Source organism: Pelmatolapia mariae, unplaced genomic scaffold (assembly GCF_036321145.2).
Source record: "Pelmatolapia mariae isolate MD_Pm_ZW unplaced genomic scaffold, Pm_UMD_F_2 NODE_ptg000376l+_length_39134_cov_1, whole genome shotgun sequence".
Classification (NCBI taxonomy): domain Eukaryota; kingdom Metazoa; phylum Chordata; class Actinopteri; order Cichliformes; family Cichlidae; genus Pelmatolapia; species Pelmatolapia mariae.
Window position 1 is genome coordinate 13,243 of NW_027052064.1, and position 23,801 is coordinate 37,043.

Below are 23,801 nucleotides of genomic sequence, written 5' to 3' on the forward strand. Positions count from 1 at the left end.
AAACACCAACTAAAGACACCCTGCTCTGAAGTTATAGCAGCACACTCTCTCGACTCTAACAGTTATCTTTTTACTGCTTTTTGTCCTCAAACCCATTGGAGGTAAGCTTACACACACACACACACTTTTTAAATTCAGTTTAACAGGATTTCTGAAATGTACAGTAATTGTACCCCTTTCAAAATAAAATTTTTACTCAGTGTCCTTTGTAGTGAAAGGAACTCACTAACTCCAATTTTCATCTTCTCTTCATACTTCAGGAAGGAAAGGGTTGAGGGAGGCAGGATGGATGTTACTCAGGATTGTGGGAGATGACTCAGACTTATTTTTAGGAGATGAGGTAGAGGAGGCCCAGACATGACAGCTTTAAGGCACCTGAGCAGGAAAAAAGTGATCGCACCCAACATCCACACTGGATGTGTAAGGCAGAGCTCTGAATTTTTTGACATTGCAATGTGTAGGAAGGGAAATAAGAACACTTAGACACACACAAGTAGAGTACATAATCAGATAAAAGTTTGATTTCTTTGATTTATATAAATAATATTTTCTAAAAACAAATTAAACTGTACCTTTCATTTCTTCATCAGTTCAGTTTGAACCCTTCTGAAACAGGGTGACAACAGTTTTTAACATGAAACCTAAAAACTGCCCACAACCATCTCCCGATGACCTTCAACAGAAAAAAGGCAAAGTGGTTTTAAATATGTCAGACCACACAAACCAGAGTCAGGTGCTTGTCACTGACTGTAACTTTAAACTGAAAACAGAGCATCTGTAATATGCTTGCAGCATGACTCAGATACCCTGGGATCTGGATACACTGGGTCCCAGTGGTAGTAAACTCAACAAGTCGAGACATTATCTTTAGATTTGGCAGTCCATCCACAGGCCTGAATCAGCCAAACCATGACACAGGAAAGCCTTTGTCGATGAGCTGATGAGTCCCTGCACACACTTCAGTTTGTGCCGGGGGAACTCAAATCGCACAACTTCACTTCTTATAATTGACTTTGGATGTTGGCATTTTGCTCCAGCCCAGACTTATCAAAGCCAGTTTGTCCTATTCTAAGGTTTCACCTTTCTGCTCCCTCTCTCTGTTATTACATACACGATTACTGTTGGTGTCATGTCTCAGGTGTTAGTGACCCAACAATGGAGCTTTAGAAATGATGACCATATGTTAAAAGTCCTCACCTCTGTCCAGGAAGCAGAGGACTGGAAGAAAAGTCATTCTCATCGCTGTTAGGAGATCAGGTGGAGGAGGACTAGACAGTAGAGTAGGAAGGCATTTAAGTGTTTGCAATTCACCTCTAAGCACTATGATAGTTGCTATAGGCTCCACCACTCCACCCTCCCAAAACCTGAATTTGACAAGCAGACGAAAATGGAGGAAAAAAGGCATGAGCATGTATGGAAACATGAAAGTATAACAACAACAACAACAACAACAACATCAACATCAACAACAACAATAATGTATTTTTTAAAAAGAAGTATAACCTGGAAGGGAAACATAAGCCACTTCCTCCTTCTCGTCTTTCTCTCTCCCTTGCACACCGTTGCACACACACGCACCTGAGCGTCAGCTTCAAGCGGACCATCACTACTGTTTTTCATAAAGTGCTCTCCCCTCGATAAAGAACCCGATGGTCGCGATCAGCTAATGAAGCTTCTGACTGAAAAGGTGAGCCGCTTCTGCTCTGATCTACAATACTGTTTGATCATTAATGAGAACGAGCGCTTCCTGGATTCAAACCGCTTCTGTCTGAATGCCTAACATCTTCCACACATTGGCTAAAATATTACAGCACCCCAAACCTCTCTTTAAAAGTAACATTAAAATGACTTTATTCTCACGGAACGGTTATGTTTAACCTGAAAACACGTCCACGTGTGACATAATGTTGGCAGGCAGCTGACTCATTGCCCAAAGACTCAACCTTTGTGAGACGGTGATTAGTTACGACATGCCCACAAACCGGTCATTCACCAGCTGCTCTGCAGTCACTTAGTCTGTTCCTGTCGAAGATGGACACAGAAGAGTCAAGTGTCAGTGTTTCTACTATATTCACGTTCTTGTTGTTGCTTTCCCCCATCGTGTCTCTTGAAGGTAAGCTATAAAGCTATACATATGATGGCTCGCACATGTAGTTGGGTTTGATGATCTAACTAAACGAGATTTATATTCTAATGTGAACCATTCCTGTATGTATGGATACAGTAATATATATGCAACATTTAATTTAACAAAGTAATTTAAAACAATGATGAAACTCAGTGGTAATTTAGTGTGATGTGTGGTGGATGTTGGCAGTGTTAAGGAGAAACACAGTCAAACTAGTAAAGACTTTAATATGAATAAAATCCAGATGTTAATGTCCTGGTGGTGTTTCTGTTTCTATATAAACTGTTAGATTGTGTTCAACAGTTGTGAACTAAATTATACTGCATGACTTGTGATGGAAGATGATGGAAAAGCAAAACAATCAGTCAACTCATGTAATTGCTTGGTATGCCATTATAACTGAAGCCTTTACAACGGGTGTTGTGTGTGGGAAAAATAGGTTCTTTCAGCCAAGAGGTGACCACAGTCAATATGCGTCTAGTTTTCAAGCTTTAATTCACGTTAGTCGTATTTCTTGTAGTGTTTCCGATGCGCCGTGAATGTGTTTATAAATGTCAGCGTGTCAACGATGCAAACTATTAAACTGGATTCAGCTACAAATATAATTTATTGGAAGTGCTTTTTTGTTTGTATTTTGTATAGTATTTTTTTTCTCTCTCTTATTTTCTTTTCTAAATGTACCCGTATATTGTTCACATGTTGAAATACATTACTAATTAATTAATTTATTTATTTATTTATTGGAAGTGATCTAAAACAGTAACTCCGTGATGACGTAGCAGCAGGCTGTTATACTGGCAGATGTTGCAGATGTTTCACAAAGCAAATAAAAGCAGTCGCTGTACTGAAGTGTAAATGAGTCACCTATAAAAATACTGCACCCCAAACCGCGCCTTACTCTTCTGTGTAAAGTGATCTTGAGTGTTTAGAGAGGGAGCTCAAAACATTTTATTATTATGGTACCAGAGATTAGCTATTTCATTTTGTATCTAGGCTCTTATATATATATAGTTTCAATCAGGTTGGTACAGTTGTTTATTTCGCACTTGCCCTGCAGCATGTGAACATAACTAAAAGCTACACTTTAGCCATTAGCAGTGGCTCATGGTCAAGTAGCTGTTCATTTTAGCTAAATCCTTGAATCTCTCCCTTCATAACTGTTTTGATAGATGCTGCATGGAGTGGGCAGGGATAGAGCAGACCGACTGCTATTTATCAGCTGCTGTGAGTTGGTGTCTGTCTCACTCTCACTGTAGATGGATGCAGCAGAGTTTAGGTTCAGAGTGTCACTCTCAATTTCAAAGCTCACCTTTATGCTGCATTAAGTTCTCACACCTGTTGAAGGTAATAGTTCACTGCAATTAAAAAAGTAATAATTCTGAAACATTAGTTACTTCATTTCTTTTAGCAAACATTTAAGATTTAATTAATGTTAATCGTCTTTTTTTGGCCGTGCTTTTGATGCGCTGTCACCGTGTTTACACTCGAGTTTATATGCAAATATAGAAATAATGATGAAGCAAGTGATTTAAAACCATGATCAAAGTCAGTGATGATATAGCACCAGTCTGAAAGTGTTATACTGGTAGAAAATGTGTAGTGTATATTGCTTTTGTGTGTATTTGCTTTTTCAAAACTGGATAGTGTAGTGATGACATTATTTGCCTTTGGAACTTGTTAGACCCTAACCAAAGCAAAGCACAAGTTCCACAACTCAGCCAGAGAATCCCACGCCGCCCCGCCCTCTCCTCCCTGTGCCGCAAGCAGCAGGCGCACCTCGCAAACGGAGGGCGCCCTTACTCCCAGCAAATGGGCGATAGAAAACCGATCGGTGCCTATGCCATTCCCAGTATGCGCTGGCATAACGTCGGGGCAGCATGAGTACGAGCATTTTTTTTTTTTTTGCCGATGCCTGTGATGCCGCCCCCCCACCACGATGCCGCCCCGGGCAACCGCCCGTGTCGCCTGTGTATCAAAAACCGCTACTGGTGCTGCGTCACATCAAAGAACACTCACTATCATAAACTCATTCCACGTTTATCATATTAGCTCACTAAGCCAGTAAACTGAGAGTGCTCTAATGCCGAGAAGACGCTCATCATGTTTGAGGATGCCACTGTGTGTTTTACAGCATTACTTCAGTCTTTAATTCCTGCTTATGTTAAATATTGTCCACTGTGAGGTAGGGTAGAGGGCTGATTGCCACATAGCATGTTACTGCCGCATTACAAGGAACTGTGTAATTCTGTCGATATCACGTGTGGGGAAAACACATAACTTTGAGGGGAAGAGGTATTTCGTCATTTTCAAGAGTAGTTTCTCATGTTTTTCGTTATTTTTCCTGTTATAAGCACTCACGGCATCAGTCATATTAAAAAAAATGAACATTTGAATCAGTTTTTCACTAGCAAGATAAGGCTAATGTGGCAGCTACATTCACGTTTAAATGTCTCACTGCTCCTCTGATTATATGAGAAACAGGCGTGGGTTTAAAAAAATCGATTTCAATTTGAAAAATTCTTGATGGTAAAATGTGGTCTATTCTGTCCGAAACGTCAGAATCTCAGGTTAAACCTCACGAAACTATTTCAACAGCCACCAAACAGCTAAAACAACAAATGAGAGTAGATAAACGGATTCAGCAAAAAGACCTAAACACAAAACGCGCATCGTTCACCTGACGCGGACGCGCTGTCGGGGCTGAAAGCGGACATGTCAGATTCTGAAGCTGCAAAATCTCAGTGACAAAAGTTCACTGAACGAAGCAAAAGAAGATCCAAAGATTCATGTTTGATAAACATTGTCATTAATTCCCTCTTACTCTTGCTGTTTTGCTTCCACCACGATAAAGTCACACTTCCTCCACAGCTCTTTCTCTCTCTCAGTGTTCTTCAAGACATGTTTACCATCTCAAATCTGTGTTTTCTGCATTATTCGCTTGATTATTACGCACCAGTCTACCGTTGGGTACAGTGCTGTCGGTTTCTATCTAATTTCTGTTGTTCAATACCGAGGAAATATAAACTTTTACGAAATATGCCAAATTGCAAAACGCTTAGCTCTGTGACTCTGTTCTGCGTCACTTTTTTTTTTTTTTTTTTCTATCATTTTGGCACAAAGGCATCTACTGTATGAGTTTGTAATTCCCGAGTCTTACTTTGAACCTGTCATTTCCAGCAGAAAAACCCCTGGGTCTTAATAGGTTAAATAAAAGCGCAATAATGTAACTGCTTTAGGATTTGTTCTTATTTTGGAAATCAACATATTTAATTTACAAGGTTTATAGTGTTCTTTCGACAGTACATATCCAAGACAAATCATCATAATTATAACATTTCTGACTGAGTTAAAATCGAGACCTTGTGAGAGTGATATATATTTTTTGATTGCTTGTTTCTTTGTTGGCAGAATGTTTTGTAGTCATGCACCAACAGCCGAGGAGGTGTAGCTTTGAAGTGTTTTCTGCCAAAACTGATTTCACAAAGAATCTATCTATCTATCTATCTATCTATCTATCTATCCTTTGTAGTTTGTGTACACTGTACATTGTACCACTGTTTAAAGATATACATTTTCGCAATAATTATCACTTATTAAGTGGACATTAAGTGGTGTTCATTTCTAAACTTAGTGAATTTTCTATTTGATTTTTTTTCTCCCTCAACCTGGACCCTGAAGAGGATAAGATGTAAAGAGTGGAAATGTGTGTAAGTGTTACACTGAAGACACAGTTACAAACAAGTCTAACAGCAGAAGTAGAAAACATAGAAATTAAACAGAGGTCAGTGCGTCAGTCTCTCTGTTTACTTTCACTTTCAGACTCATGTGCGCATTCAGATCTGTTGAACAGCCTGTTTTATAAAGTGTTCTCGTCTCCATGAAGAATACGATGGTAACGATCAGTTACTGAAGCTTCTGTCTGAACAGGTGAGCTGCTTCTTCTCTGTCGTTCAGCTTTTGTGGAACTCTTTATGATATTTTTAAATATTTGCCTTTTTATTTGCGCGTTCTTGAACTGGAGGTGCATTTTAAAAATAAAAGATGTGCGAAGGGGCGGAGTGACCGACATTTATCACCAGCTGTGAGTCAGCCTCTGTCTGCTGCATGGGTCCTGGAAACAGGGGGCAGTGGGGTCTGGGAACAAAAAACAAAACAAAAAAAATGCTTCAGCTGGTGTGCGAAGTGGGCGGAGGGAGGGAGAGTAGACAGACTGGTATTTATCAGCTGCTGTTAGTCAGTGTCTGTCTCACACTCACTGTAGATGGATGTAGCAGAGTTTAGGTTCAGTGTGTCTCTCTCAGCTTTAAAGCTCACCTTTATGCTGCTTTTCGCTCTCACGCCTGTTGAAGGTAAGACTTCTCTGCAATATGAGTCCAGTTTTGTTTAAGCTTTAATTCATGTTAGTCGTATTTTTCTAGTGTTTCCGATGCACCTTGAGCGCCTGTTAATGATGCAAACTATTAAACTTGCTTTAGTTACAAATATAATTTAATGGGAGTATTTAACAACAGTGGCAAACTCAGTGATGATGTAGCAGCAGTCTGTTATACTGGCTGATGTTGCAAATGTTTCACACTGTAAATAAAAGTAGACGCTGTATTCAAGTGTAAATTAGTCTAAAAATACTGCACCAAAAATTGTGCCTTACTCTTCTGTGTAAAGTTATCTTGGGTGTTTAGAAAGGGAGCTCAATTTTTTTTTTTTTTATTATGCTCTCAGAGTTTAGCTATTTCTTTTTGTATATAGGCCTATATATATATTGTGTTCAGAAATAACGGCTAAAGTCAAATCTTCTGATATTTCTTTTGATGTAAAACAAAACACAGGAGCAGATTTCCACAAAGAGGAATCATAAACAAAAAGTGTAACAGATGTTTAAATCACAAATAACTGAGCTGAATCTATTAGTCAGGTTTGAGCATTTCAGTATAGAGATTTCTAGTTTCTGTGTCAGTTTAAAGATTTTTACTAACTTAATTCATTTATTTTTATTATTCTTTATTCATTTATTTTTAAACCTTTAGATAAACAGCCAAATAGAAACTTTCTGAAATGATCAGTTATTCTGGGATGGTGGTGTTAACTAGCTGTGAAAATGATTAATTTTATTAATGTTGGCTTGTATAGAGACACATGTAGCATTAACCAAAGCCACATGTCCACAGTGTTTACAGCCTGAGCCAAGCTAGCTTTCAGTGCATGTCGTAAATGAGCCATTAAACTATAATGCATGAATTGGAACATGTAAATAAAGAAGGAAGAGCACAAAACATTCAGTTTGTAGCCCTCATTTACTCAATACTATTAAATAAATGGGCTTTGGGTTCTTTTTCTAGTGTACTCTCGTACGATATTTTTAAATTAACTTCTCTTTTGTTTTTGGGATCAGTGAAGTTATTCCTTAACAGTGGCACTACACGCGAAAATGAACACTAGTGTCTACAGTGCAGTAAATCATATCATACACCATGTAAAGGTAAACCAATGTAACCCTCCTTTAATTGACTAAAATAATGAAAATAATAAAATAATAAAATGGCAGGTTTCAGTATTAAGGCAAAGTAAAACACACACAACAATTTACCAGTTGTTCACAGAATCTCCACATATACAGTGGTAAAACAATTATAGTCCCAAACTAAACCTAAAGCCGGCAGAAATACAACCTACGTTGCAGGCCTGTATTGCTCCAGTATAAATCCAAAACGATCTCCAAACCGGGAGTTCTTCACTCAACGAGCAAAAAATAAATAAATAAACTCAGTACCTTGTGAAACTTGCAATTCCCACCAGATTAATCCAAGCAACAAGTTGTCTCCAGCTCCTTCAGAAACACTCCACTCTGACTGCAGTAGATGACGAGATGAGGTCCGTGATCTCCACGTGCTCCACAAGCTACCTGTTTTAGCTTCCCACGTTGCCAGAGGTACTCAGAGTGACGCGGGCACTCAGAGTGACTATCTGGGGTTGGTCTGTCGCTATCCAGTTCGGTAACGATCCTCTGCAGCTTTTTACGTCCCACAATTTTAGCGAAACGGCAGTCTACAGTAGTCCGTATTAGCGAACGGCTGGGTTAGCCTCACTTTAACTCAAGGCGTGCACGGCCGCAGGAAACAAAACACACAGTCCAGCAGCTTCACGCCGAAACTTTACGTGTCATGTCACTAGCTTACCGACACTGTGACTTATCTTTTCGAAAAGTCAAAACACACTTACTAGTACCGTACTGCATAAAACAAGCTAACTTCTCCGGATGCTCCGTGTAACTCACGCACCACCACCCTCTCTCCTCGCGCTCTCTTTTTTCTTCTCCACCCTCTGTTACCTTCACAGACGATATCCCCATAGGAGATTACAGTTCTCACAAACAATTCACAAGAAAAGAAAGATAACTTATTTTAAACAATGCAAACAGGTTTTTAATCATTTTACATGAACTTTGATCTTTTTAATAAACAAGAAATTTAAATAAATGAATTTAACTCTTTGATATTTATATATTCTCAGACTTTACTTATCTTTTACCATCTATGCATCTTTTTAACCCAGGTTACACCCTCCCCCCACTAAATGTCTGGTGTCCTCAACAGACTACCAAGGAACTACAAGAACTTGGGAAGCAGGATGACCTTTTTACATACTATGGCTCTTAGTCTTTGCCTATAGTGATGACAACCCCTCTATGGATAATAGTGATAGGCTGATCTTTAGCTTTTCCTGGCTCATCATAGGTTAAACGAACTACTGGTTTAATCTGTCTCTTGGGCCTTAGTGTAGGAGTGTTACCCAACAGATTACGGTGTGTATTTGGTTTCTGAGTTTTGGCAGACCGGGCTGTTCTGGGATCCAGATCAGGTTCTGGGGCAGAATCCTCATCATCTTCTTCATTTTGGTCAGACTCCTCCTGAATATCCACCATTTGGTCGGGCTCAGTCTCACTGTCCTGATTAACGTCTCCGTCCTCCAGTGGCAGTTCCTCATTTTCACTGCGCTGATCAGAGTCAGTTTCATCACTGACGTCATCCTGGTCACTTGCACAATCCTCTTGTGGCACTGCTTGAGATCTAAGAGCCTGTCTTAGTGCTTCTCTCACTCTTTCCTGAGTGTAACAGTATCTCGGAGGCTCATAGTATTCACTCTCTGAGGACGAATCAGAATCCTGTGACAGCCGAGGGTCAGACACAACTGTGGCCTGCTTCGGTTTCTTGCCCTTTGGTTTTTGTCTGCCACAACAGTTATGGCCTTCTTCAGGGAATGGCAATTTCACATGTTGACCAATAGGAAGGATGTGATCTCTGTGGATTGTTTTCAGACGACCACTTCCACTCTCTTTCTTTAGTTGGTAGACAGGGAGATTGGGCATTTTTCCAACAACTTGGTAAGGTATTGGACTCCATCTTGTTTGCAACTTGTGCTTCCCTTTGAGACCCCAGTTCTTCAGTAGGACTCTGTCTCCTATTTCTAGAGACTGGAAACAAACTCTCTGGTCATAGCCCTTTTTGTTCTTCTGATGGACTTTGTCTGCCATCTCGGATGCTAGCTTGTAGGCTTCACGAAGATCTTCTTTAAGCTTGGACACATAGCGTGAGTGACTTTCCTCAGCTTTGTCAATTGTGGTCCCAAAGCACAAGTCCACTGGCAGTCTGGCTTCACGACCAAACATTAGGAAGTATGGTGAAAAACCAGTTGCATCACATTTTGTACTGTTATAAGCATGGACCAAATAAGGGACATGCTGGCTCCACTGACGTTTCTTTTCTGTGCTTAGAGTACCCAACATTGAAAGCAGCGTTCGATTGAACCGCTCTGGCTGAGGGTCTCCTTGCGGATGATACGGAGTAGTGCGCGACTTCCGTATCCCCATGTTCTTCAACAAGTCTTTGATCAGACGACTCTCAAAGTCTCGCCCCTGGTCTGAATGGATACGAGCCGGAAGACCATAGTGGACGAAAAACTTATCCACTAAGGTTTTGGCCACTGTTTGAGACGTCTGATTCTTGGTCGGGAATGCCTGGGCATAGCGTGTGAAGTGATCGGTGACCACTAAGACATTTCTCATGCCCTTGGAATCCGTCTCCATTGAGAGAAAGTCAATGCACACCAGATCCATAGGTCCACTGCTGGAGATCTGGTGAAGCGGTGCGGCTCTCTGGGCGGGAGTCTTGCGTGTTATGCATTCACCACAACTTTTGATATGTTGCTCAGTGTCTTGCAACATTCTTGGCCAGTAGAACCTTCGACGGAGTAAATCCAGAGTTCTCTCTATGCCGAGGTGTCCTGAGTCATTGTGTACTGATCTCAACACGACGCCATGATACACCTTTGGCAGGAATAGCTGATGGACCTCCTCCCCTGAGTGCCGTTTGGTGATACGGTAGAGCAGACCGTCACTCAGCAGAGTCAGCTTATCCTTCTCTCTTTTAGGAGCGACAGCTCCGGACTGTTGCCTGTCCATAAATTCTGTTGGACAGCTTTGACCGCTGGACCAATGACTGGGTCCTCTTTCTGTGCCTTAGCAAGATCAGCTTTTGAGACATGTTCCAGGGACTGTAACTCCATTTTAAGAGGAAATGCATAGATGTCAGGGATGCATTCGGGGGAAGCCCCAGTTTGGTCGACACATCTGGTGGGACACTCTGGGCTTTCTGACACTCGTACTCTTTTGCAGATGGATTTAACAGCTGCCTCAGGTATAGTCTCCCATTCAGTGTCAGTGTCAAAGTTTCTGGAGAGGATGTCTGCATCTATGTTATGCTTTCCTGGTCTGTAATGGACATCGAAGTCATATGTGGACAAAGCAGCTAACCATCTGTGTCCCACGGCATTGAGCTTTGCCGTAGACAGAACATAAGTCAAGGGGTTATTATCTGTACGCACTGTAAAGCACGCTCCATACAGATAGTCATGAAAGCGATCCACCACAGCCCACTTTAATGACAGAAACTCCAGCTGATGTATGGGGTACCTCTTCTCAGCCTGACTTAACTTCCTGCTGGCAAACGCAACCGGCCGTAGGTCCCCTTCTTGTAGCTGGTATAGGACAGCCCCCAGTCCTTTGAAGCTTGCGTCCACGTGGAGCTCATAGGGCTTGGTAGGATCAGCGAAGGCTAATACTGGTGCATGGGTTAGACAGTGGATGATCTGCTGAAAGGCTTTACTGCAGGAGTCATCCCACCGATCTCCAAAAGGTTCTGACTCTTTCAAGTAGGACTTGTTGAGGTCTAGACTCTTTTTCTTGCTCTTTTGTGTCGGAGCATAGCCTTTGGTCAGTTCAGTGAGAGGTCTCACAATGGCAGCATAGTTAGCAATGAATCGCCTGTAGTACCCGCAGAAACCTAAGAACGATCTCAGAGACTTTAGGTCGTGGGGCTGAGGCCAGGTGGTAACAGCCTCAATCTTCTGCGGATCGGGAGAGACACCTTGGGCAGACACAATATGCCCGAGGTACTTCACCTGTGGCTGACAAAATTGGCATTTGTCCAGGGAGATCTTTAGTCCTGCCTCTCCAAGACGATCTAGGACTTTGATGAGCCGCTCTTCGTGTTCCTCCAGCGACTTTCCGAAGACAATCAGGTCGTCCAAGTAAACCAGGACTTGGAGGAGGTTCATGTCTCCGACTGTTTTTTCCATTAGACGCTGGAAAGTCGCAGGCGCTCCTGTTATTCCCTGCGGCATTCTCTCAAATTGGAAGAAGCCTAGGGGGCAGATGAACGCAGTCTTCTCTTTATCTTCCTCTGCCATTGGAATCTGGTAGTATCCACTACGCAGATCCAGCACTGTGAACCATTTGCTCCCAGACAAAGAATCCAGTGCTTCGTCAATGCAGGGGGTCGTGTACTGGTCTGGCACGGTCCGGCTGTTAAGGAGCCTGTAGTCTATGCACATCCGTATGGTTCCATTTTTCTTTCTAACTATTACAATCGGTGAGGCATAGGGGCTACGGGACTCTTTAATGATGCCGGCACAGAGTAACTCTTGCAGATGTTTTCTTACATCCTCTATGTCTGCAGGTGCCAGTCGACGTGATCTTTGCCGAAAAGGTCTTGTGTCAGCCAGGCGGATGGTGTGCTCCACCTCTTTTGCAAGGCCAACGTCCCATTCATGGACTGAGAAGACGTGGGAGCGTTCCGCTAGTTTCTGTTTAAGCCGGTTCTTCCACTCTTCAGGCACCGGAGAGTCACCAAAGTCGATCTGGCTGCTGTCAAATGCTGTCGTCTCTGGTTTTTTGCTTGGCATGGAGATGACACTTTCGGTGCGATAAAGGTGACCCATGACGGTTCCAACAGGGATAATGGTTTCCCTGGCGGACTGGTTCTGCACCAGGATCCTGAAGCTGTTAACTTGTACCGCATTGACAGGCACAACCATGGGTTGTAGCAGGACATCACCCGGCAGAGGAGCTATGGGAGAAGAGTCAAACATCAAGATCTCTTTGCCAACTGTCTGCTGAAAATGAACTTTGCAGGTTATTTGCAAGTCTTTTCCAGGTGGTAAGGACAAGGGATCTGAACCTTGCCAAATCACACAGCCAACCTGGTCATCCTGAGAGCCTAGGGTGATGGAGTCTGTGAATGTGGGTAGCGACTCCCTGTGAATTTGGATGCCCAGGCTCTTGGTTATGTCACGCCCCTCTTTTCTGCATTCCTGTACCAAATTGCGGACATGGCTGGTGTTAGTGCCAACAATGACAGGAATCTGCTCTTCTTTTGGGCTTGGACAGATCAAGGCAAGGACTGGTACTGTGTGTTTGGTGCCAGTCACTTCAGCCGGATACTCAACATCTACCACAACATAGCCAAGGTAGGGGTAACTGACATTGGACTCACTTAAACCCCAAATGTTGAGACCAGTGACCGGATGCACTGGGATGGAAGGCAGATGGGCTTTGTACCAGGACTCGAATATTATGGTGACCTGTGATCCACTGTCAAATAAGGCATCACAGGGCTGTCCATTCACTTTAAGTGGCACAATACTTGGGGGCCCAATCAGTCCTTCTGGAATTCCAGCTGGGGTGGGAGAAGTCAGAAGACCCTGCTTGACATGGCAGTCAGTGTCCGTGGCATTACTTGTTGAAGTACCTGCACTTTCTTTCAGTGTCTTGACAGTTTGGATGAGCTTTCGTATAACTTTGCTCTGATTTTCCGGATTTTGACACTTTGCAACAAAATGTCCATTTTCCCCACAACGGTAACAGAACTGCTCACCCAAAGGCGTTCTGTTCTGATAAGGGGTCCTTGTCTTTGAGTTAGCCTCTACTGCTGCCACGGTAGCCAGTTTTAAAGAGGAGCCTGGAGCAGTACCTCTTTGGGCTACTTTCTGCTGCAGTCTTTTCACTTGTGTCTTCAAAGCAGCCAGTTCTTTGCTGTCACTGTGCTCGCTTGACTGCACTGAGGACAAATCTTTAGCTAGGACATCAGGGGCCTTAGTCATGCAGGTGGCTAACTTGGCCTTAAGCTCTTTAACTTCAGCTTTGAGACTTTGTATTTCTGTATTGTCAGTCCCTGAAGGTTTTGTTTGTACATGCTGGACTGAGGTATTTAGTTTTCTCCTTGATGCCTCATACTCTTCCTCTGTGCGAATCTCACTTAAGAGTTGGAGGAAAGTTGGGGGTTTGGACTTTCTCTCTCTCAGGCGCAGATTAATTAGCATGAGATTGGAAGCAACAGCCCCTCTCAGAAGTTGTTCTAGGCGAGCCTTGTCTTTGCTAGAAGCTGGAAATCCTCCTCTCTGAACAACTTTACTGAGGGCCCTCTCCAGACGCCTCAGAAAATCAGACAGTTTTTCTCTTGGTTGCTGCTGCATTAAGCGGAAAGCAAAATAGAGATCATCCCCAGACTCAGCACTGCCAAATGCACTTTCCAAAGCCTCCAGGTATTCAACAGGGCCTGCCTCAGGGTCTGACTCACGGACCGATTTGGCAATCTCCAATGCTGGCCCCTTTAAACTTTCCATCAACCTGCGCCTTTTCTCCTTGTCTGTGCAGTCACTTTCCTCTACCATGAGCCATGCCTGCTCAAGCCAATGGTCAAAGGGGTCTTCACTGGGGGAAACTGGCAAGTTCCCTGAAAACAGCCTCAAACGCCGATAACCACCTTCAGCTTACGGGCCTTCTCCAAAAAATCACCAACCGCTTGCAAGACAGACTCAGTGGAGTTTATGGAAGGATCAGAGCTGGGCTGCGGAGGAGCAGGGCTGAGAAATAAGCTTTTTATGTCTTCAATAGTCCTACCCTCAGTGTCTAAGAGACTCTTCAACTTCACAGCAAAATCGTCAGGAGCTGCACATTCATTAAGAGTCACTATCGGCCATTTCTCACCACTGGGCTGGTCCAGCACTTCCTTGGGCACATTATCTTTAGGTATACTTTGTTTGCACTCGCAGAGAACCATTAGGCAGCTCAAGGGGGTGTGGAACAAGCGCCCTCTAACCCGGACTCGCCCGAGACACTTAATAGTCTCCAAGGTTTCTTCTATCTGGGCTATTTCTACTTCTTCTGGAACCAGAACCAAGAGTGCTTTAGCTTCCTCCAAACCTTCACCCCGACACCACCTCTTCAGCTCTGCAGCAAGCCCGGTGTGGTCTGCCATACTCATTGTAGCCAAAAATACTAAAAAAAATGTAAACTAGCTACTGTAGGTTAACTTTTAACTTTTTCTTTTTAGTGTGTTGCCCCTTTAATACTTCTATGAGACCCAAAAACATCCCAGCGGTGCCTCCATTTTATGTAGCCCTCATTTACTCAATACTATTAAATAAATGGGCTTTGGGTTCTTTTTCTAGTGTACTCTCGTACGATATTTTTAAATTAACTTCTCTTTTGTTTTTGGGATCAGTGAAGTTATTCCTTAACAGTGGCACTACACGCGAAAATGAACACTAGTGTCTACAGTGCAGTAAATCATATCATACACCATGTAAAGGTAAACCAATGTAACCCTCCTTTAATTGACTAAAATAATGAAAATAATAAAATAATAAAATGGCAGGTTTCAGTATTAAGGCAAAGTAAAACACACACAACAATTTACCAGTTGTTCACAGAATCTCCACATATACAGTGGTAAAACAATTATAGTCCCAAACTAAACCTAAAGCCGGCAGAAATACAACCTACGTTGCAGGCCTGTATTGCTCCAGTATAAATCCAAAACGATCTCCAAACCGGGAGTTCTTCACTCAACGAGCAAAAAATAAATAAATAAACTCAGTACCTTGTGAAACTTGCAATTCCCACCAGATTAATCCAAGCAACAAGTTGTCTCCAGCTCCTTCAGAAACACTCCACTCTGACTGCAGTAGATGACGAGATGAGGTCCGTGATCTCCACGTGCTCCACAAGCTACCTGTTTTAGCTTCCCACGTTGCCAGAGGTACTCAGAGTGACGCGGGCACTCAGAGTGACTATCTGGGGTTGGTCTGTCGCTATCCAGTTCGGTAACGATCCTCTGCAGCTTTTTACGTCCCACAATTTTAGCGAAACGGCAGTCTACAGTAGTCCGTATTAGCGAACGGCTGGGTTAGCCTCACTTTAACTCAAGGCGTGCACGGCCGCAGGAAACAAAACACACAGTCCAGCAGCTTCACGCCGAAACTTTACGTGTCATGTCACTAGCTTACCGACACTGTGACTTATCTTTTCGAAAAGTCAAAACACACTTACTAGTACCGTACTGCATAAAACAAGCTAACTTCTCCGGATGCTCCGTGTAACTCACGCACCACCACCCTCTCTCCTCGCGCTCTCTTTTTTCTTCTCCACCCTCTGTTACCTTCACAGACGATATCCCCATAGGAGATTACAGTTCTCACAAACAATTCACAAGAAAAGAAAGATAACTTATTTTAAACAATGCAAACAGGTTTTTAATCATTTTACATGAACTTTGATCTTTTTAATAAACAAGAAATTTAAATAAATGAATTTAACTCTTTGATATTTATATATTCTCAGACTTTACTTATCTTTTACCATCTATGCATCTTTTTAACCCAGGTTACAAGTTCATAAACAAGGATAAAGTACATGCGACTGATTCCTTTTTATTAACTGACCTGTAATCGATAAGAGTCAGGATCCACTTTGCCCTCCACATGCTTCAGCTGTGTGGAGCTTTGGATCTACTTTAGAACAGGCTTTGGTTCTAAAATTAAAGCTGTGCTGATTTCAGAGACCCAAACCTGTCCATGTTGAGCATTTTATTGAGACGCATGTTTAAGACTGTTAGAGCTGCACTTTTTCAGCATTTATCAGCTGCCGTGAGACAGTTTCTGCCTCGCTCTCACTGTAGATGGATGTAGCAGAGTTTAGGTTCAGTGTATCTCTCTCAGCTTTATGCTGCGTTTTGCTCTCAAGTCTATTGAAGGTAAGATTTCACTGCAATTAAAAAAAGTAATAATTCTGAAATACTAGTTACTTCATTTCTTTAGAAAACATTTAAGCTTTAATTCATGGTAATCGTCTTTTTTTGGCCGTGCTTCTGATGCGCTGTCACCATGTTTACACTTGAGAGTTTATACACAAATATAGAAATAATGATAATTTAAAGTGATTTAAAACTGTGATAAAAGTCAGTGATGATGTAGCGCCAGTCTGAAAGTCTGTTATACTGGCAGATGATGCAGAAAACGTATAGTATATATGAGTTTTGCGTTTATTTATTTTAAAATATTTCTTTCGCACACGTATAACTGGATAGCGTAGTGGTGACAACATTGGCCTTTGGAACTTGGTCGGGCGGCCATAACCAAAGCAAACCACAAGTTCCTCAAAAGAGATTTTAAAAAACCCCCCAAAACTTTTGATCTTTTGTTCGTCTTGGATTTATTCTATTGTCTTATTCTTTGCAGCTCTGCCTTTTCTTTTCCTGAATCAAGTGGTACAAAGTAAAGTTTGCTCTTAGTCACATTTTGTACTAAAAAGTTGGATATAATTTCATGGAAAGTTGTTATTTTTGCACTGGAAAGTTTTAACATCATAAAGACATTTTTTCCAATTGTCATACTTAACTTGGTTTTCAGCAGGATGTATTTCTTTATTTTCTTCATTTTTCTCCTCCTCAGGTCAGTTACACGTGGTTGGATCTCCTCAGCCTATCGTAGCTGCTCCAGGTGATGATGTCATCCTACCGTGTCACGTAGAGCCAAAGTTTAACGTGGTGGGACTGACGGTGGAGTGGTCGAGGCCCGATCGTAATATGGAATATGTACATCTATACAGGCACAACAGGGAGATGACCGACATGAAAATCCCATCATACTTCGGGAGGACGGCGTTGTTCACAGACGGCCTGAGAGAAGGAAACATCTCACTAAGAATCACTAATGTGACACTAGAAGATGAAGGAAGATACAGATGTTCAATCCCAAAGTTAAAGAGTCAAACAAAGTCTTCATTTGTTAGTCTGATTGTTGGTGAGTTAGACTGAAAAGATTTTTGTTGTTTGGTTTTAAACTTACTGCGTACTTGGGTTATTTTACCAACAACTTATTTTTACTCATTAAAGAATATTTGAATATATTGTAAATAATTTAAAATCTTCTGTTCTGCCAAACTTAAATTCAGCTAAAACTGTGACAACACAGACACCACTGCATCCTGAAACTCTCCAAACTCCTAATCTGGCAGAAGAGTTTCACAGTAAAGGTGAGAACATGAGGAACAAATCAAGACAGTTAACCCTCTACAGCATAGCGTTGCCCTGAGGCAACAAACCACATTTTCATGCCTTACACTGGCCCTTCAAAAAAAAAAACACTTTTTTTTTCAAATAATGCTACCAGACACATCTCTTTCCAATAAAATGATGAGTTGAAGGTAGTGTGACTTTCATTTTGGGGGGGGAGGACCCCTTTCTGCAAGTTGCACTACATCAGAGACATCTCGATTAGGAGGCAAGATAAAGATCACTATTTTACATGTTTATAATGAAATAAACTTATTTAAAAAAATACTTGTATGTGCATGAATATGTTAAGAAGCATATTTGATTGTTTGTTCTACTTTTTTAAATTTATTTATACAGTAAAACTGTTAATTTTCATTCGTTGCCTCAAGGCAACACTGCGCAGTTAGCCCAATTTTTTTCAGGCAATATAATGCATTTGCATATGTATGTAGAGATGTGTTTGTGTGCATTTATATGATCATAGACAATGTTTTTTACTTTACAATCTTCTCATAATTACAGGACATGGATGTAAATACCTTTTGTGGAAGGAAACCAAGGGAATGTGCACTTTCTGTCCTCAGAAAGTGAGGACAGTGAGCTTTCAGGGAGTGACATTGAAGTAGAGGGGTGGATCCCTGAATGAGGTTTGGGGAATACTTAGGAGCTCAGGGGTCAGGGGTCAGTTAGTAAAGTAACTGTGTCTGTGTGTGTGTTAGTGCCCACATAGCAAGCAGGTCTGGCCAGGATCTGGTATCAAGTCGGCACTGCTGGCTGACTTCTGGCATGATAAGATGTATGTCATCCAGATAAGGGCCAGGCCTGGCATAGATGGCACTGTCTATGTGATGGCATGCCATATCTGGCTTGATTGTGGCTTGGTTTATGTGGCCCAGGCCTACAGAAAATAGGTCTGGCCCAGATCTGGCATCAAGCTGGCACTTCTGACTGACTGATGTTTTGGCAGAATGTATGTCAACCAGATGTGTGCCAGGTCTGGCAATGACCCCACTGTTTATGCGATGGCATGCCATATCTCAGGTGGTAGAGCAGGTTACAAACTGATCGGAAGGCTAGTGGTTCGATCCCTGGCTCCTCCAGTCTGCATGTCAAGAGTGTGAATGTGTATGAATGTAGTTGGGAAGCACTCAGTTTGGCGAAAGTGGATGAATGTGGCATGTTGTATAGAGCACTTTGAGTAATCTGGGAGAGTAGAAAAGCATTATATAAGAATCAGTCTGTTCACTGTCTGAACAGAGTTTCGGCATGTTACTTTTGCACTGTTTTGCATGTTCTGGCACATGTTGTTATTACATGGCTTGATTAAGGTACACATTAGGCTGACATCTGGGGCCAGAACTGAAACTGTTCTGGGCCAGCACAGGGCCAGCAGTGTGTCTACAACTGGCCTTGTGCTGGCCCATGTGTGGGCCACCTCTGGTAAACCAGGTCTGGGCCACCAAAGGGCCGTCATTCTTTGCGGTATGTGGGCCATGTGTAAGCACATTGTGTGGGCCTGATCCGGGCCATACCAATTTTGCTGTGTGGGTGTGTGTGTGTGTGTGTGCGTGTATTACTTATTGTTATAGGGACACAAATTTGTTTAAACACTCACATTGTGAGGTCTCGCCTACTTTATGGGGACAAATTGCAAGGTAAATCATTCAATTTTAGGGTGAAGGCTTTAGTCAGGGTTAGGGTAAGGTTCAGGCAGGGAATAGTGATGGGTAGAGTCAGGATAAGTCTCCAGAAAATGAATGTAAGTTAATGAAATGTCCCCAAAAGTGATGGAAACACAACGTGTGTGTGTGTGTGTGTGTGCGCGCGCGCGCGCGCGTGCATGGGGTTAGGGTCAAATGTTGGATATTTTGGTGTTTTATTGTTCTGTGGAATGTTTACATTGTTTATTTGTTGTGTATTTATTTGTTCATCCTTGTTGTACTAATACAACTTATTATAGAATAACTTGGCATTTTACTACCCTTGTCGCACAGTGTTGCCTTGAAGCAACAAACCAATATCTGTTTGGGGGGGGGGGGCAGGGTGTCAAATTTTTTGATTGATATATTATTAGGGACCCTAAAGCTCCCCCAAAATAGGTAGAAATATTTTTTTCCCCAAAAATTAAAAAGTCATGCAGTAGAGGGTTAAAAAGTCTTAAAATAACCAGTTTACAGCTGGATCAAAATCATCTTTATGGTGTTGTTTTCTCTCACTGATGGCAGCCTCTCTGTGTTGTCCTTAACACCTTCACCTCTTATTTTGAAGCACATACAGGAAGTGTAGTGTATTTTCCTTAAGCAGCTCATGATCTCTTGTCTTTCTGTGAAGCAATAAAGCTACCATTCCTGACCATCAGCAGTGATATCTCAGTAATTCAAACTTTATTTCATTATTATGTAACCTCTGTGCTTGGTAGTTTAATAAATGTGACATTCATGTTGTGTCTTACAGTAGATCTCATCTGTGTTTGGTTTTTCCTGGCAGGTGGTTTGTCCCGTCGGAGCCGACTGATCCCACTTGTGGTTTTCGGTGTTTTTATTCTGCTCTGTGTCGCAGTCGCAGGACTCTGGTTCACTGAGTCAAAGCGTCGAAAAACAGAAATATGTAAAAGACTTGAATCTTTGATTTTATGCATTTACCTCATGGCTGAAGGATTGAAATGAAGGAAAACTCTTTGTGTGTCTGCTCTTTCTTACTCCAGCTTGCGAGTGCAGCTTCATAGGTGCCTTACTCTTGGACACACTGGATTATTTAACAGAGGCGAAAGCATCACCCACTTTACTTGGCCGTTAATTTTTTGTTTAACGACTCAAAGCAACAACGTTTCCAGCCTCATGTGGATACGGCGGATCTGCAGCAGGAGGATTTCACAATGTCCTGTAATTTGTTTGGAGTCACGCTGAACCCCAGGTTTAAACAAGACAGTTAAAATACAGAAACAACAACCATCATTGGTGCCAAAGTTGACTTCTGGGATCAAACTTCAAAAGCGTGAAGTGGTCTGCTGTAGAGCAGAGCTCAATTTTTTTTTTGTGACTGTTTGAGCAAATCTTCTGTCCAAGTTAGTTTCATGTGAGGAAATCTGCACAAGGACACAGAGAAGCATTTAGGTCGACATTCTTTTCTGTGTTTTTTTGTTTTGCTGTAATGGTATAAAGTAAAATTTTCTGTTTTTAGTTTTAAAGCTATTTTTAGATTTAAATATTTTAGTGTATTTTCAGAGGTAGATGTTTTTTTTTTAATCTAGTGAACTTTAAAACGTCCCTGAGTTAGTTTACAGCCATAACTAAAGTGCTTTTGAGCAGGGCAGCTGTCATTGACTAAAATAATAACCAATATCATCAAAGCTGATTTATGGTAATGCTGTTTTTAAGAGCTTGCATTTTTTTTAATTATATTTAAAAATAAAGGTGGGTCTCTTTCAAACATTGCTGTTTCTGATTTATAAAGTATGAACTATGGCTCAGAAATCAATTTGTGTTGCAATTAAAAAAAAACATTTTTAACTACAGTTCATTTTAATGTAACAAAACCTTGATGCACTGAACAACGATGCGCCTTCTTTAGCAGCAGGTTTAGTGATGGCACAGATGGGGAATTCCAAATTATTTAACTGGTTTATTCACTTCTCCTCCAACCTCTGCCAATTTCTTAGAATTAAATCAGGCTTGCACAAACCTCTTTCCAGTCATACGCTTGCCCTCAGCATTTAGCAGCAGAATTCAACCTACAACACTGACCTCAAGTAGTAATCTCCATGCCTCAACAGTGCTGTTGGCCCTGTGTAGGCACAGCCACTCAGGGCTTGTGTGAGACAAATGTGGGTTTTCCCTATCCACACAGCCTCATCGTTCAGCTGCACTGACTCTCCTGGTATCTCAAATGCCCAAGAGTGACGTCAGTGCCAGTGGAGAGCCTGCTTTTTAAACTTGCTATTCAAAGTTCAGAAGTTGAAGCTTCACCACCAGCTTATTTGAATCAACAGCTTATGTTCAGCATCCAAAGCTCTGAAACCTGAGCTACCTCTAGAAACTAACACAAAAACACAAGCCTGTCTTCTAACAACAACAACTTTTTTTACTCAGTTTACTTTTGGTATATACACCAAAATACCAAAAAAGAACCATTATTACCTCTCACAAGTTGCCATAATAGCTACAGTAACTTAAATGTTACACATAAATTTGAAAGGTGAGGTAAGTGATAAAGAATTAATTAAAATTTCATAAACTCAAACATGTAAAATCAACATTTCATCCACTGAAGGGCAGTTTTTGTTACAAACAGTTCTACTACATAAATCTAACTAACAGCCGACCTGTTACGTGTACGACCCCGCGTTACTTGAGAGTTGGTAACCACCATAAAAACACATGTCACTTAGGGGGTTTTATCCTTTGTCGAACACAAACCTCAGAGTTCCTTGAAAGCAGCTTGTTCTGAATTGTGGCTCTCATGTTTACATGGAGAGTGAAAAGCTCATTTGCAGTATTTCTCTTTAATGGTTTAGTCATGCGTTTTCTCTGAGGAAATAACATAGTAACCAGAACCAAAGACAACAAATAAATAAAAATAAAATTAAAACAGTAATATGAGCATTTGCGTAGGTGGCACAGTGACTACAAATCTCAGCTGTTCAGATATCCAGCAGTTACACACAGATCTAAAGTTTATTCAGGAGCCTTTCTGCTCCCAGCTGCTGTTTTTTGGAAGTGTCTTCACATTATTTTGTCCCGCTGTTGATTGAGTAATCAAAGCATCTTACCTCAAGCAAGAACTGACAATAAATTACTTTATTTAAAAAAAAATCCATCTCAAAAGCTGTCAGTGATTCATGGTTTACACCATATTGAGTAATAATAAGACACTAAGTTCATCAAACACTGAAAACACTGCAAATAATCCAAAAAGTCAACAACTGTCACATTATCTGCTGAAGAAACCCAACATTTTTATATTCATTCTGTTTATTGATCAAACTGTAATTATATTCTATATTTACACAAAATTTACCAATTTTTTTCAAATTAAATGCTCTTTTAGCGGAAGCTTTTATTATGAAACAAATGTAGGGACTCGCATATTCTCTAAAAGAGAATAAGTGAGGGACAGAGAGAGCTGGAGAAGAAATATATCACAGGGAAAGAATGGGAAGAGGGAGAAAGACAACCCATGATGAAGATGGTGAAAAAGCTGTACATGTGAAACTAACATTTGATCATGAGAGCAGTTATAATTGACTGATATCACTCATCGCGTGAGCCTGGACTTAACCACAGAGCATTACACTCTGACTGAACTGTAATCTGTAGATGCACTGACATGAATGTGGTTTTGCAGTAGGAAATATGGGGGTGTAGTTGACTGTGCTGTCAGCTCTCAGTGTGAAGTTTCTGCTGTTCTAAACTTCTTTAGAAATGTGTCTTACAAAGTGCACTTGTGTAGGTAAAGAACCCACCATTTCCGATCACCTAACAGTGCCTCTGACTGGATAGGTGAACCTGCTGCTTCTCTGTGATTCAATTTTCACTTTGTGTCAGAAGGGAAGAAGAGACTCATAGCTGCTACCCTACTCGATTCTACTGAAGACATCAGGTTTTTGTTGTAATTTTGATTTTTTTTCAGTTGTGATTCGTTTTCAGTAAATCAAAAGGAGGAACAGAAAAAAAATTAATTGAATTTTTATTAACTGAGTGTACTGGACGTATTTCCACTTTAGAGCTGGAAAAGTTAGAATAGAATAGATTAGATCTTTATTGTCACTGTTATCAGAACAATGAAGCACAGTTTGGCATCTCTCCATTGGCAGCATGTAGATTTACATTGTTTGTTTTAGGATAGGAGAAGTAGATAAAAATAGACATAAGTTTCAGGAGTATCTACTCGGGGAATGTGTGTAACACACAATAACGTAAGTATCTACCCAATAACACAGGCACTTACATTTACACAAGAAAGATATGTACAAGTTATACATACACATGCGCACATACGCATACATA

At 41.4% G+C, this 23,801-nt stretch overlaps 1 protein-coding gene across 2 annotated transcripts; it reads left to right on the forward strand.

The window, feature by feature from the left end:
• The first annotated feature begins 1,983 nt into the window (after positions 1-1,983).
• On the forward strand, positions 1,984-21,166 carry LOC134623081 (myelin-oligodendrocyte glycoprotein-like). Of its 2 annotated transcripts, XM_063468292.1 has the most exons (5): positions 1,984-2,113; positions 17,192-17,542; positions 17,694-17,774; positions 20,284-20,403; positions 20,501-21,166. In XM_063468292.1, exons 1-5 carry the CDS (start codon positions 2,032-2,034, stop codon positions 20,590-20,592), a joined length of 726 nt encoding a protein of 241 aa, XP_063324362.1. In that variant the 5' UTR covers positions 1,984-2,031; the 3' UTR covers positions 20,593-21,166. The 2 variants fall into 2 exon arrangements, with proteins under 2 accessions (XP_063324362.1, XP_063324364.1); XM_063468294.1 differs by lacking the exon at positions 17,694-17,774.
• Positions 21,167-23,801: the final 2,635 nt, after the last annotated feature.